The sequence below is a fragment of the Megascapheus bottae genome, chromosome 4 (assembly GCF_031878675.1).
Source record: "Megascapheus bottae isolate mThoBot1 chromosome 4, mThoBot2.hap1, whole genome shotgun sequence".
Taxonomy (NCBI): domain Eukaryota; kingdom Metazoa; phylum Chordata; class Mammalia; order Rodentia; family Geomyidae; genus Megascapheus; species Megascapheus bottae.
The window spans coordinates 31,363,909-31,377,966 of NC_143512.1; the positions used below are offsets into that span (position 1 = coordinate 31,363,909).

At 36.5% G+C, this 14,058-nt stretch overlaps 1 protein-coding gene across 1 annotated transcript in view; it reads right to left on the reverse strand.

Moving 5' to 3' along the window:
* Adgrv1 (adhesion G protein-coupled receptor V1) overlaps positions 1-14,058 on the reverse strand; it is a 440,726-nt gene that overhangs the window by 256,125 nt on the left and 170,543 nt on the right. The window contains exons 75-78 of the mRNA XM_090331049.1: positions 12,357-12,471; positions 11,337-11,508; positions 5,258-5,500; positions 3,747-4,154 (exon numbers count right to left, since the gene is read on the reverse strand). Of these exons, the coding sequence (XP_090187175.1) occupies positions 3,747-4,154; positions 5,258-5,500; positions 11,337-11,508; positions 12,357-12,471 (938 nt within the window). The remainder of the gene's footprint in view (positions 1-3,746; positions 4,155-5,257; positions 5,501-11,336; positions 11,509-12,356; positions 12,472-14,058) is intronic.

The following is a 14,058-nucleotide window of genomic DNA, read 5'->3' on the forward strand; positions in this document are numbered from 1 at the left end:
ATGCATCCTTGATTTTTGCTGGATAATATGACATTCGGATTAACTAGATATCCTCTGTATTTATTTATTTATTTATTTATTTATTTATTTATTTATTTATTTCAGTCATGAGGCTCGAACTCTGGGCCTGGGTGCTGTCCTTGAACTCTTCAGCTCAAGGCTACTGTGCTACTCCTGGAGCCACAGTGCCACTTCTGGTTTTCTAGTGGTTAACTGGAGATAAGAGTCTCAAGGATTTTAGTGGCTGGGCTGGCTTTGAACCACTATTATCAGATCTCAGCTTCCTGAGTATCTAGGATTATAGGCATGAGTCACTGCACCCAGATATATCCTCTATTTTTACTTGCTATTACAACCTTAGTTATATTTGATTATCTAGTTCTTCACTACTCTTCTTTTTCAGTCTGAGAGGGAATGTATTTTCAGACATATTATCTTGCATCACTTACAATGGGAACACATTCTGACATGTGTGTTTGTTGGGCAACTGCATCATCATATCATCAACATCTGTACTTCTGCAAACACACTGGCATAGCCTCTACATGTAGAGCCTATGATTGCCAGGCTGCAAACTTATAAAATGTACAGGCTACACTGTACGGGCTACAAACCTGCACTGAGTACTTTAGACAATCGTAACACAAAGTCTTTGTGTATCTCATTATATCTAAATCTAAAGAAGATACAGCAAAACTACTAGGCAGCAAAATTTTCAGCTCTGCTTCATTCTTAAGGAACACTATTATATAGATATTCCATTGGTGGCTCTTACCACAAATGTATTTGAACAAATGTTCCCTATTGTGCTGTTGTTCTTGAACACAATATTTGTTAGATGTCCATCATAACCAAACACCAATGGTTATGAACCAAGAACTACATAGCAACCCAATAATATATACAGACAAAATAATACTATATGGAGAAAAATAATATATATATATAGTGAAAAAGTGGCCAAATTTGTTTTTAACTGTAAGACATTTGAAATGAGATTTTCTTTCTCATGATTCTTTTTTTTCCATTGTAGCTAAGAATTTAATTAGAATTAATTTTTAGAAACACATTTGACAATTGACTTTCTTCTCAAATATTAAAATAGTATTTTGGGCACTACTTAGGTTTGAACTCAGTACCTCACATTGATAGGGCAGCATTATCCTGATGAGACACACATGTTGCCTCCTTTGTACTGGATATTTTGAGGTAAGGTGTTGCATTTTGCCAAGGGCCAGGCCTAGACCACAAACTTCCTGCTTTGTGCTTCCTATAACTAGGATGATAGGCATGCACTGCCATGTACAGCTTCTTCCTTGGCATGGAGTCTCATGAGTCATTTTTCTGGGATTGCCTGTAACTGTGATCCTCTTGATTGCAGCCTCCTGCAGAGTTTTGACATAATTTGTGTACCACTAAGTTCAGCTCTTGATTGATTGAACCATTGACCTTTTTGCCTAGACAGGCCTTGAATTGTTATCCTCCTAATCTCAGCCTCCTGAGTCCCTAAGATTACAACCATAAACCAGCAGTGCCTGCTTAAAAAGGGTTCTTTTTTTCATATATTTTTATTGATTTAAAAATTTAAAAAGAGGGAAAAAAGGGGTTCTTTTTAAAGGCTATTTTTGCAATTTGAACCAAGTTAAAATGTAATTGTTTCTAGCTGTCATCAAGGTGAAGTGCCTAACATTATGTAGGATTGTTTGATATCTCAGTACCATGATTCTAACTGGGGATCTGACTGCCAGGCTACTACTCTGCCAGTTGAGTCACACCAGTTGAGTCTCTGAGGATTTCATTAATTTTTTTAGTAAAATTTTAATTTTTTAAAATTTTTTTATTGTAATTAATAAAAGGGTTACATGATATTTGCCAGATAGAAGGTGCATTAATTCACATACATTGATACCCTTTCACATGTTAAAATTTTAATTTTTTAAACTACAATCTTCATATTTATGTCTCTTAAATTGTCTCAGTGACATCCACATACCATCATATCCAGGTATATTAATCAAGGTGGAATCTTGCTAATTTTTTTTTTGCACAGGCTGGCTTTAAACTACAATCCTTTGGTTCCCTGCCTTTTGAAGAGCTGGGATTCCAGATGTGACTAACTAGCCCAATGTTCTCTTTTCTAATTTAACATGTAGTTACTAGGCATGTTTTCCCTCTTCTTGGCCAAAGTAAAGTTGCCTCTGTTCCATGCCATGCTATCATTAGGAAATTAAGAAATAATATTTCCTGGTATAATCTCTAGATCATTCTTTACACGAAACAGCAGTCACTTCTCTTTTACGTACAAGCAATTTGACATGGCTTCTTCTCTTTATCTGTAATTTATTTCCTTTTCTACATTTCGAGCATTTTATTTTTAGGGATACACACAGTAAAATAAAGATGACATTCAAAACCCCATTTTAAATATTTAAACTGTACTGCTGAATTTGTATTTATGTACTAACAACTTTTTATACTTGTCTGTAGATATGATAACATTGACAAAAATACACCTTCATATGAAAGCCTTTTAAAGATATTTTTTTCGTTTAAGTCTTAGGCTTTATAATCTTTTTGCAAGTTCATCTTCTGTGAAGGGTAAACAAATACTTTCAAAATAAAGCTTGTGTACTACAAGTCTGTGTCAAATGAATGCCCACAATGGTCTGAACTTTCACTGCTTCATTTTCTTTTCCTGTAAATGCTTTTACTGTCCAGGAAAGCCGAGAGCAATCAGAGAGTTGGGGTTTCTGTAGCATACAATATCTACTGAAAAGACTACTGAGATGATAAAAAATTAAAAATTTTTTAAACAATAACCTGAAAATCAAATGCATAAAACAATCAATACCAATTCCAGGCAAGCCACCAAGAACATATGCTGCTATTCAGCCTTGGGTGGCACTTCCGGACACATGAGTTCACTTTTAAAATGGAGGGTTTCACACAGAGCCATCACATCCAGCAAAGGACAGAATCAGATTCCAGACATGCTACTCTTACTTACAAAAGTTAACCATATCGTTTTTTCTGACAGCAGCATAGAATTCCATTGTGTACAAATACCACAACTTGTTGATCCACTCATTAACTGAGGGATGCCCCATTTGATAGGAAATGGAAAGACTTAGAAAAAATCATATTAAGTGAAGTAGGCCAGACTCAAAGGAACTTAGGCTCAATGGTTTCCCTCTTTTATCATAATCAGTAGAAACCTTGGGCTCTACTAGCAGAGATCTGCAATAGAGCAAAACCTTGATACATAAGGCCATATAGTATGAAGCTAATTGAAAAGACTTCCAGGATACTGAAACAAAAGCCATACAATGAATGATTGTTGTCCTTAATGTACTATGTTATCTCTCATCTCTTTTGCTGTCCCTTGCTTATATCATATTGTTACAGTATCTCACTTTGTTATCTGATATATTTGATTTATTTGTATTTGGTCATTTGAAATTGGATAGGGAAGGGGGAAAACCAAAATGGGGGGGGTGGTGGGGAGGGTAATGGGGACCAAGACATTTGAAAGGGTATCAATATATGTGAATTAATGCACCTTCTATCTGGCAAATATCATGTAACCCTTTTATTAATTACAATTAAAAAAAGAAAAAAATGTTAACCATATCACACTTCCATAGGAATGGACATAATGATAACAGAATGTGGCTCTTCTCTTGGTCTGACCTTTGCACTTATAACATTTGCTAAACCAAGTTCTCACACGGGCAAAGACATCTTACCTTTTCCATTAAATGCAAAACAACACTAAGCTGTTCATCCGTGTTCTCTATGGCCACTTTCTGGTTGATGCTGTGAAGCACCTTGTGGAGAATGACTTCATCTAGGGGCTGGTGGAGCTGATCTTCCAGCATCCAAATGGCCTGTGAATCTGCATTCCAGACAAGGGTGATATTGGCCAATCCATAGGCATGATCAATTCTCGCACCCCCTTTTGGGCCAAAGAGCACAATCTGAAAACGCTTAGGAAATAGACTTAAAGACGATGTGTCTGGCATTAAGATGATATCCAACGTGGCATTTCTCTGGCCAGGTTCAAAGACCAAAGTACCTTCGGTTTTCACAAAATCCTTCCCGGAAACAGCTGGGGATACAAGAGCACGACCGATGTTTTCAGCACTCCTCAACTCCTGCAAAGTAAATGAGAACATTTTGATGAGACTGAGATACCTGTCATCATATCCTAATAAATTCTCATTCCTTAAAAATGTTACACATCTGTTAAAGAAACTGATGGACCACAATAACATGACCACAAAAACATGGCGTTTTATACCAATTCTAATTAACTTAGACAAGTCAGAGAAATTTGTGCACATTCCACAGTATAGAGGCTGGAAGCATCAATGGATGCTTAAAATGGATGAATCAAGAATAGCAGCTGGGAAATAAATGTTAGGATTGTCTTACAACATTTCTAGTTGTGAAAACACTACAAAACAGAAGGGCAGAGGGAAAGGGGGATTACTGATATCTTCATTCTCACCTACAAATTTCTGAGGGGTTGGATAGGGAAGGGAGAGAAGAAACAAAGGGCAAAGAAGAGGATAAAAAGTGGTCTTTGCATATGAAAATATAGAATATTGTCCTAAATGTATGTGCCTCTGAGATTTTTCAAATTATGGTTATTACAAAGGCTTTTTGAAAGTACAACATGAATGCTTAGTCCAGCAAGAAATGAGAGAGGGTATCCATTCATTTATTACTGAGCCAACAACTAGCGCATTCCTCCTAGGACATCCCAAGTGATATAATATAGTTTCACAGTCACATCTCGCAACACCTGCACATAGAAAAGCTACTGTTGTAGCAGAGAATTAAGGACAACACTTGGGAATTTGTTATTTTTCTAAATTGAATGCTAGATAGATAGATGATAGATAGATAGATAGATAGATAGATAGATAGATAGATAGATAGACAGACAGACAGACAGACAGACAGACTAAGAGTTATAATGTCCAGGCACTAGTGACTCATGCCCCAAATCCTAGCTACTCAAGATGCTGAGATCAGAGGGTAGCAGTTCAAAGCCAGACTGGATGGCACTGTGGATCAATGTGGTTGAGCAGTAGCCTTGAATGAAAGAGCTCAGCGACAGCACCCAGGCCCTGAGTTCAAGCCACACAACTGATTAAATAATAGAAATATGATGGCATCCTCAGAAAATAGTGCATCAATTATTATTTCATTACATGTACTGCAATTAAAGAAAACCTTTACTTGTGCTTACCTGGGTACTAAAGCTCACAGACATCATTGACTGTGTCCCAGAATCTCTGGATACCTGCAAGCTAATCAAAGTAGCATTCCGCTGAGCCACAGCCAGACGAGAACCCACAGAAAAATAGATGAGGCTTCCAGATTCCTCAGGTTGTATAACTTTAATACGAGCAAATCTAGCACTATTGTTTATTGCTGCTCCAGAAGTTACTTCATATAGCTCCACAAAAAAATCCATTTCAACCTGAGGTGGCTACGAGTGAGCAGGAGAAAGAAGTACTATTACTAATACAAATCATACAAACATTGTAAATATAACTATGTACTGTGGAATATATCCCATTATTTTTACACTTAAGAAAACACACACACACACACACACACACTATATATATATATATATATATATATATATATACACACACACACACACATATATATATAGTTTAGGTGAGTTTCTTACCAGAAGATTAACATCCAGAGTTAACCTGGGCATATTCACTGAATAAATGAATAAGTAAAATGTACTGAAATACTAGAATAGTATAAAGTATTTGAAAAGAATGCATTTGTTTAATATTTTCTAACCATAAGTAGATCTCAAAACATGGCTATGTCCAAAAGTGTAAAATTTCATAAAAATGAATCTAGCAAGGTATCCTACATAAAATGGACCAAGATACTTCCCATTTATACTGGCAACATGTCATGAGCAATAGAGATTTATGCAAATGCTACCCACAAAAGAAATAGCCTATATATCCATTATTGTCTAAGTAGAGGTATCAGACAGAAACCAGGGCAAGGGGTGAATTTGTGTGTTCTTATTTTACTGAAAAATGAAGGGGAAAGGGTTCCACCTTGACAAGATTTTATATTGATATCATTGATTTAAAGAAGTGTTAAATAAGAATGGTCAAATATCAATGAGCCAATTTTGTAATTTCACATTGTTCGCAAATTTTCACAAAATGCTGAAAGGTATGAACCTAAATTGTTTCTACTGGTTGTGGTATGTTCACATTCCACCTTTGGTATTTCTCAGCAATGTCCAATATTTGATTTTCCAGAGCCTGAATTCCGTCTTATAATACATTGTTAACACCTCATTCTACAGATTGCTTGCTCTTATCCAACAGAAGTCAGAGAACCTTCGAAGTACTACTTGCTTCCTGGCTAAACCAAGAGAGCTAAGCTGCAGTATTTTGGTTACATGTTTTATACCGTCATTTGATACAAGAGAGCATTTATATCTACCAGAAAGGAACTGTGATCCTTTCAATGATCATGACTGTCATGAAATGACACAACAAAGCCTCCAGTATTCCCAAAATAAGTCAAATCCTTATCACACACAAAGAAATCCTCCTTCTCACGGTGCTGCCTGAAGAAATCTGTGTGGCTCTCCTGTCACAGTTCATTCTTCACTTTGGGTGATTTTCTGTCAGTAAATATGGAAATATGGAAACAACTGCACTCAGAAACAGAAGCACTAGTAAAGCATGGGTTAACTATATTCAAGCACTGTTATTCTGCAATGGCCAAGTGAGCTGGATTCATAATAGTTTCTTTTAACTGAAAATTTCAGCACATTATATTCTAATAAAAGCTTCTGTCTTTGTTTTCTTGTAAAATATTCTTTTCCATTGTCATGATGATGAGAACCATGCTTATAGCCAATTACAGTCAGAAGAATATGCTATGATCTAAGTAAAGTACCATCTAAAATTGAATAGGGTACAGATGGGTGCCTGTACATAATTAGACTAGAGACAAAAGGAATCTTTGAGTCAGACAAAGATATACTCTATCCAAATGTCATTCCTGAAGTCTGTTGGGAAACCAAGACCCACAGACCATATCTGAGCGTCACCAAAACTCCCACTCATGAATGGAGGCTTCAAAAAATCCCACTCCAAGGGTAAGTACCCAGAGGTCCTTTTCTTAGTGTGGCCAGCTCCATTCCACAGTGATTTTTTTTGCCACAACTAGTGAAAAATCATCTTTCCTGAACTGATCGGTGATAGCTAATATTTGACAAAACATTCACACAAATGTCTATTGGTTATTTTAACAGATTTCATTTATTAATAGAATGACTCCTAATTTAATTATCACCTTAACACTTGTTACTGTAGAACCATAAGATAGATCAGCAAGGAAAGGACAAGTATACTTGAATTCTAAAGACAGGCGCTAAGCTTTTTGTGATTGGCTGGATAAGCAATTTAAATTCTTCACAACTTTGTCCTTTACAAAGGGCGAACCATTGCAACAGCAATACAAGACAATATGTTGGAAATGAACATTACAACATGGTGGGGAGGGGGAGGAATTGGGGAAAAGGGAACGAGGGAGCAAAAAGAGGGAGAAGGTACAATGTGTGACAAGAAATATACTTATTACCTTACATATGCACAACTGCAACCCCTCTGTATATCAACTTGCTGATAACATTTACTTAAAAAATAAATTCTTCACAACTTGAAAATTAAAGTACAGAATAAGTGCAGAAATGATCATTGGAAAGAGGATAGAGGAAAAAGTCTTGAAAGTGGAGGTTTAAGAGATTAGGTTGAGATGAGGAAATAGCACCATTATTCATTAATTAGTGCCGTAATTCTATGAATAACGTTGTCATGTTCATACTATATGCCAACTCTTATCACTAACACTGGTGTAGCTATTATAAAAGCCATTGGATTCTTTTGGGCTGGACTGATTCTTACCTAATTCTCAACAATAGAAATAACCAGCTCTGAGGTAGGGCTTATCTTACTGCTTAATCATATATCTTTAGTGTCTATTGATTTTCTTTTTCCTGTGAGCAGGTCAAGCTTGATTGAAGCAGTCCTTTCTCAATCCTATGATACTAATTTGCCTATCTTCATTGTCCAGCTTGTCCAAGATCACTGTTACATGGCTTACACACACACACACACACACACACACACACACATACACACACACTACACACATATATACACTGCTGCCCTCCCTGCCTCTTCAAGTCAGCTCCTTTCAAACTGTATTAAAGTGAAATAATGTATTGCTATCTTTAAAGATCTTTATCTGATTTCACTTATCGCTGTCAAAGAAGGCATTTTTAATGTCTCATAATATTCTAATCATCAAAAGACTGATGTAGACATTTATCCTGAGAACAAGATGGGCATGAGCTCGTCTCCAAAGATTTTCCTTACAATGATAGGTTGACATCCCTTGCATGGACACGTTTTACGTCTACTGAGGTAGGCCTGAGATGCAAATCACCTATTTGTGACAAATTATATGATGGATTTCTCCTAGACCGTTCTTTATGGAGCATATATTCACAGAGCATGGTAAGAGGAATATAAAGACTAAGAAAATTATTTTCTAACTTTTAAGAAGTAGCAGTGAATAGTCAAAACAAGACTGATTATGACTGATAACTAACAAAAGAAAGGTTCTGGCAATTGTTTTGTTTTTCTTTTTTAAATTAAGGCCTTATGAAGGAACTGGTGTCATGATTAATCACTAAAAAAAGACCTTATTTTGAAAAAAATGAGGACATAGTGGTTTAGGAAGGTGTAAAAATATTTAGAAGAAATGCACAGTACTTAAGTGCTTTTTTGTTTTGTTTTGTTTTGTTTTTGTTTTGGGCCAGTCCTAAGGCTTGAAATCAGGACCTCGGCACTCACCCTGAGCCCTTTTCGCTCAAGGCTAGCATTCTACCACTTGAGCCACACCACCATTTGTGTTTTTTTCTATTTATGTGGTACTGATGAATCAAATCCAGGACTAGGCAAGCACTCTACAATTATGTCACTTTTCCAGCCTGATTTAATTGTTTCAATGAAATAGAATCTAAGGATTTAAGCATAATAGATTTTAATATCTTGAATATAGTAATTTCATTTTCTCACTGTCAATGTGATAGAAAACATTAGAAACTGATAGATATCTCACTTCAGAAAGGTAAAAAATACCAGAATACAGTATAGTAAATTGTAACCTATTTAAAAATTAGTGGAAATTCAAGCCTTTTTTTTTTTGGCTTACAGCCCTAGTAAGTCATGTCTGAAATTGCAGCCACTTAGGAGACACAGTTTGGAAAATTATGTTTAGAGATGAGTCCAGACAAAAAGTTAACAAGACCTCAGCTCAATAATGCAAACTGAGAATGGTTGTACAGGCTTGGGATCCAAGCAAGAGAGAGGCAGGGAAATCATAATCCAGGCCAAAATCAAGACCCTATCCGAAAGCAAACAAAAAGGCTGGAATCTGGCTCAATGGGGAGAGTGCTTGACTAGTTAATAGCAAGATGCTCAGTTCAAACACAGTACTACAAAATATAAAAACCAAATAACCAGAAAAAAGCCATAAAACAAACAACCACAGCAACAACAAAATACCATCATCAAAGTAGCCTCAATAGCAGCACATTTGCCTGCTATCAACTATAATCCATCGCTCTAGCATATAGGTTTTGAGCTCTTTGGACAGGTCTGGAATATGCAGTGATCCAAAGTAGATATAATTCAAAAAATAATTAAAAACAACACTGAGGAAACAAAAGATCAGCCTCCTGAGATATTCAGTGGCAAACAGATGACTGTTTGAATTTCAAAAAGAAAATGGTTTAATAAATAATTAAAGTGGAAAATGTGATTCTATAATAATGAAAGGAAAAATGTTTCCATAGTATAAATGCAGTGGTACTACAAACAGGAATATAGCAGGGTGTGCTAGCTTGGTCATTTTAATATGTAGAAGAGTGTTAACATAGCATGGCATCGAGGACCTTCTATTGAGCATATTTTCCTTTCTTAAGCAAATTTGAACATTACTATAACTCTCTCTGCACACAAATAGGAAGAGGTTAAGAAATAGAATGTGAATATAGAAAAGTAAAAAAAATGGATTGAAAAAAATAATTACCACCCGTGAAATATAATGAAGCAGAAATACAGTCAATAATTGCATCTTTGGCAACTCAACAGAACAAATGAACCAAGTTGGTATTGGAATGATGCAGCTAATGTATCTCATCTTTAGAAAAAGCCTCAAGTTTTCCTTCCCAGGTAAAACCAGTCATAAACAAGGTTGGCGTGCATTTTCAATACTTCACAGACTGTTTATTCTTCGGTTATGATCTGACTACTGGGAATTGAAAATTTTGAAGAATTAATTACTGTGGAAAAACCTCACTGTACTGACAGAATTAACATGGAAGTCATAAATATATAAAAACATAGCAGCAGACCAGGTGAAGTAATTAATGAACGTCAATCAACTGACTAGCACTTTCCATTTGAAACAGCTCCCGGAAACCCAGTGATAGCAGTGACCACAGGTAAGTAAGCATTCCTTCTCTTTTGGAATGAGTAAAACTATTAGAAGTCCCAAAAGATATGAAAATAGGCATTTGTATAGCCTATTGGTTGATATATATATATATATATATATATATTTGGTTAATATATGACTAGTAAATTCTAAATACTACTGTGAGTTCTTCGGCTATTAAAATAATTTGGAGAATCACAGAATAGTCCCTAGAACACAGCTGCCCATTATTAATAAATACCTCAGACAGCCTCTGTGAAGTCTGCATTGACATCATCACTTGAATCATTCGCATACCCTTGGCGAGAAGGAAATGCCTGCCTCTCAGTGTCATGTGCAATGAAACCCAAAGGCTCACAACGTTCAACACTTCTCTGCCCTTCCTGCTAACTGAATTTATATTCTCTCGATATACATGAAGAGGAAATGAAAAGTATTTAATGCATAGATCAATTAAATGACATATGAATGGGTATGCTAGACAAGAACAGTTTGCATTCAGGAGTAACCAAAGATGTTAACCAGGCTGAAAAAAAAATGACTCAAGATAGAAAAAATGAAGCAAACATGATAGGTTCATTTACAAAAATTCATCAGGTAATGATGAACTGTGGTGTTCCAGAAAGGAGATTTAGATAACACAGCTAGGCATCATTTCTACCTAAATAATATGTAAAGTTTAATAAACAGGCTTTTAAATGATCATATCAAAGAAACACACTTGGAGGTTGCTGGCACAATGTCCCATCATTTATTACCTTCTCTGGTTTGAGTTCAAGAGTGATGTTACATTGTGTTTGACCCATCTTACAGGTTGTGGTTCCTGATACAAACAGAAGTTCCTCCATTAGGTTTGCCTCTTCTTTCTGGAGAATGATGGCCGTTTTGTTAAATGTGACTCTCCAAAAGACCCCGACATCTTCAAAAGCCCTATGAACAAAGCAAACTCATGAGAGCAACATGGCAGGATGTCCCACTTTGTGTATAAAAGAGTGCTGACACAGAGGCAAGTCGTGACCCTTTCTCCACTGGCAGCACTCACCAGGTAACTGATAATGCTAACAGTGAACAACTTCCCTCAGAACAGATAAGAAATTAAAGATCTGCATGTACTCACTAGTTCCAACTACATTCTATTCAGTCGTGAATAGCTGTTTGCCAAAGTAGTGTACATCAGAAATATGAGAACTACAGTTTTCTGCCCATTGAGTACCATAAATATACAAGCTTTAGAAAACCCCTGACTTCAAGGAAATGTTTCTCATTTGTCTTTAGTAAGAATTTCTCTAGAGGAAGAACACAACTTCTAAAAATGGCTGTATTTGTAAAAATAAAGAGCAAATGATGACCAAAATAGGCCCTGAATGGGCAGCGTATCCCATGTACAAATGTATGTGTGCGTACAGGTGGGTACATGAGAGAACATGTGAATATGTTGCTTGCTGTTCAATTAGGTTACATCCACAGCATCGGTAGTCCAAGTCTCCCATGGAGTATAATGGCCATATGTGCAGGGTCACCAAAAAATAGGAAATATGATAAGATGATGGATGGCCTACCTAATCTGGCATGATTGTTGTGCTTCACCAAACATTTGGGGTAGTCCACATTGGGACTGTGGATGAGATACATTAAATCACAGATCTACAATGAGAGTCTCTCAGTACTAACCATCAGATTCTATACTTCTTCCTACCCACATTTCATTCTGCCTTGCATGAATTTCAGCTGAGTACTATGCTGATGTGCAAGATGTTGCATTACACACATACACACACCTGTTTGGCTGCCTTGTGACAACAAGATGCTGTCTTCTCTCAGCTCCTTCCCCCAGTTCCAGGCCATGCTGAGATTCCTCACTGAAGCCCAGAATGCCATTGTGAAGATCACTCCCTAAAAGGAGAAAGGCGGCTATAACTCACTTAAGAATTGACAGGCTCTCCAATGTTTCTGTGATCTTGCCAGCCCAGAGAGTACTAAAGTGAGAAATTCACAAGTGAGAGGAGGAGCAACAATGTGTGAAGATCTTTACTAAATTAGATTCCAAAAACTGTAACATTGAAATGAAAACCAGTTTGAGAACAAAAGACCACAAGAAAGAAGCATCAGATACTACCAGCTAAACAGGCATATCCTTGTGATGAGACCTTACGGTACAACTAGTACCATGTAATTTTTTTTCTATGTTCACCTGTTTAAAGTCTGTGCTTGCTTACAGGAACATAAGTTCTACTAGAGCAGAAGCTATTTTATGTACTTCTATGTTTCCAGAACTAAAAAGAGTACCCAAGTTTAGGAGTATTTCATAAACACTGTTGAATAATAAACTCCATTTAATTGATTCATCTTTCTAATCAAGAAGAAAACAGAACTTTTAAAAAATGGCTAATCATCTCAGTGTCAGAGACTCATTTGAGATTACAGAAACTATCACACTAAGAAATGCATTTAAACTGGAACAAAACTGAGATCTAGACTACACTGAGAGAGTCGTTTCAAGTCCTGGCAGCACACCAGTGAATTTCCTGGACTTGATGGTTATTAATGATGAGTATCAGTTGTTTTCTGTTTCCCAAGGGTCTGCTTTGGCTAAGTGCTCCTAGAAGGAAAGTTTCTAAAGCAACTGGATTCAAACAATGCTAGAATTCTCCAGGTTTCAAGAACATAGAACTGCTTAAGTGGGTCAGTTTAGGAAAACATAAAAAACATCTTTCTTGATAGAAAAAAGCTGAGTTGGGGCCGGGAGTTTGGCCTAGTGGTTAAAGTGCTTGCCTAGCAAGCATGAAGACCCAGGTTCGAATCTTCGGTACCACATACATAGAAAAAAGCTGGAAGAGGTGCTGAGGCTCAAGTGGTAGAGCTCTAGCCTTGAGAAAACCCAAGGACAGTGCTCAGGCCCTGAGCTCAAGCCCAAGACTGGCAAAAAAAAAAAAGAAAAGAAAAAAGCTGAGTTACTAGCCTCTGGGTCTGTTTGTTGGGTCTGTAATGTACTGTAAATAAAAAGCCTATTTATGTATTACGAGTCCTATGTACTTATGGATGGGAAGGCTAGGTTTTTCCAAGTCCCTCGCTGAGTTTTATCTTCTCCCACTGTTTTTTTCATATATTTTATTGTAATTAATAGAAGGGTTATAGTATATTCACCAGATAGAGGTGCATTACTTCACAAACATTGATACCCTTTCTCTCCATGTTTCTCTCCCTCATCTTGTTTTCCCGATCCTTAGTCTTACCAACTATGTAGTCATTAAAAATCACTTCTTTGCCTGGACTCAGAAACCTGATGTTGACTCTTTCTCCTTCATGGCAATTATTTCCTCATTATCTTGAGAGGAAATGTGCTCCCCACAGAAGCATGAAAGCCTCTCATTTCCTATTTTAGGACAACAGCAACTAGCATGGGTCTAATGAAAACAATATTTCCCTTTATCACATCTGCATCTATACATTTAAATCACATTTCTAGTAAAGTAATCTAAG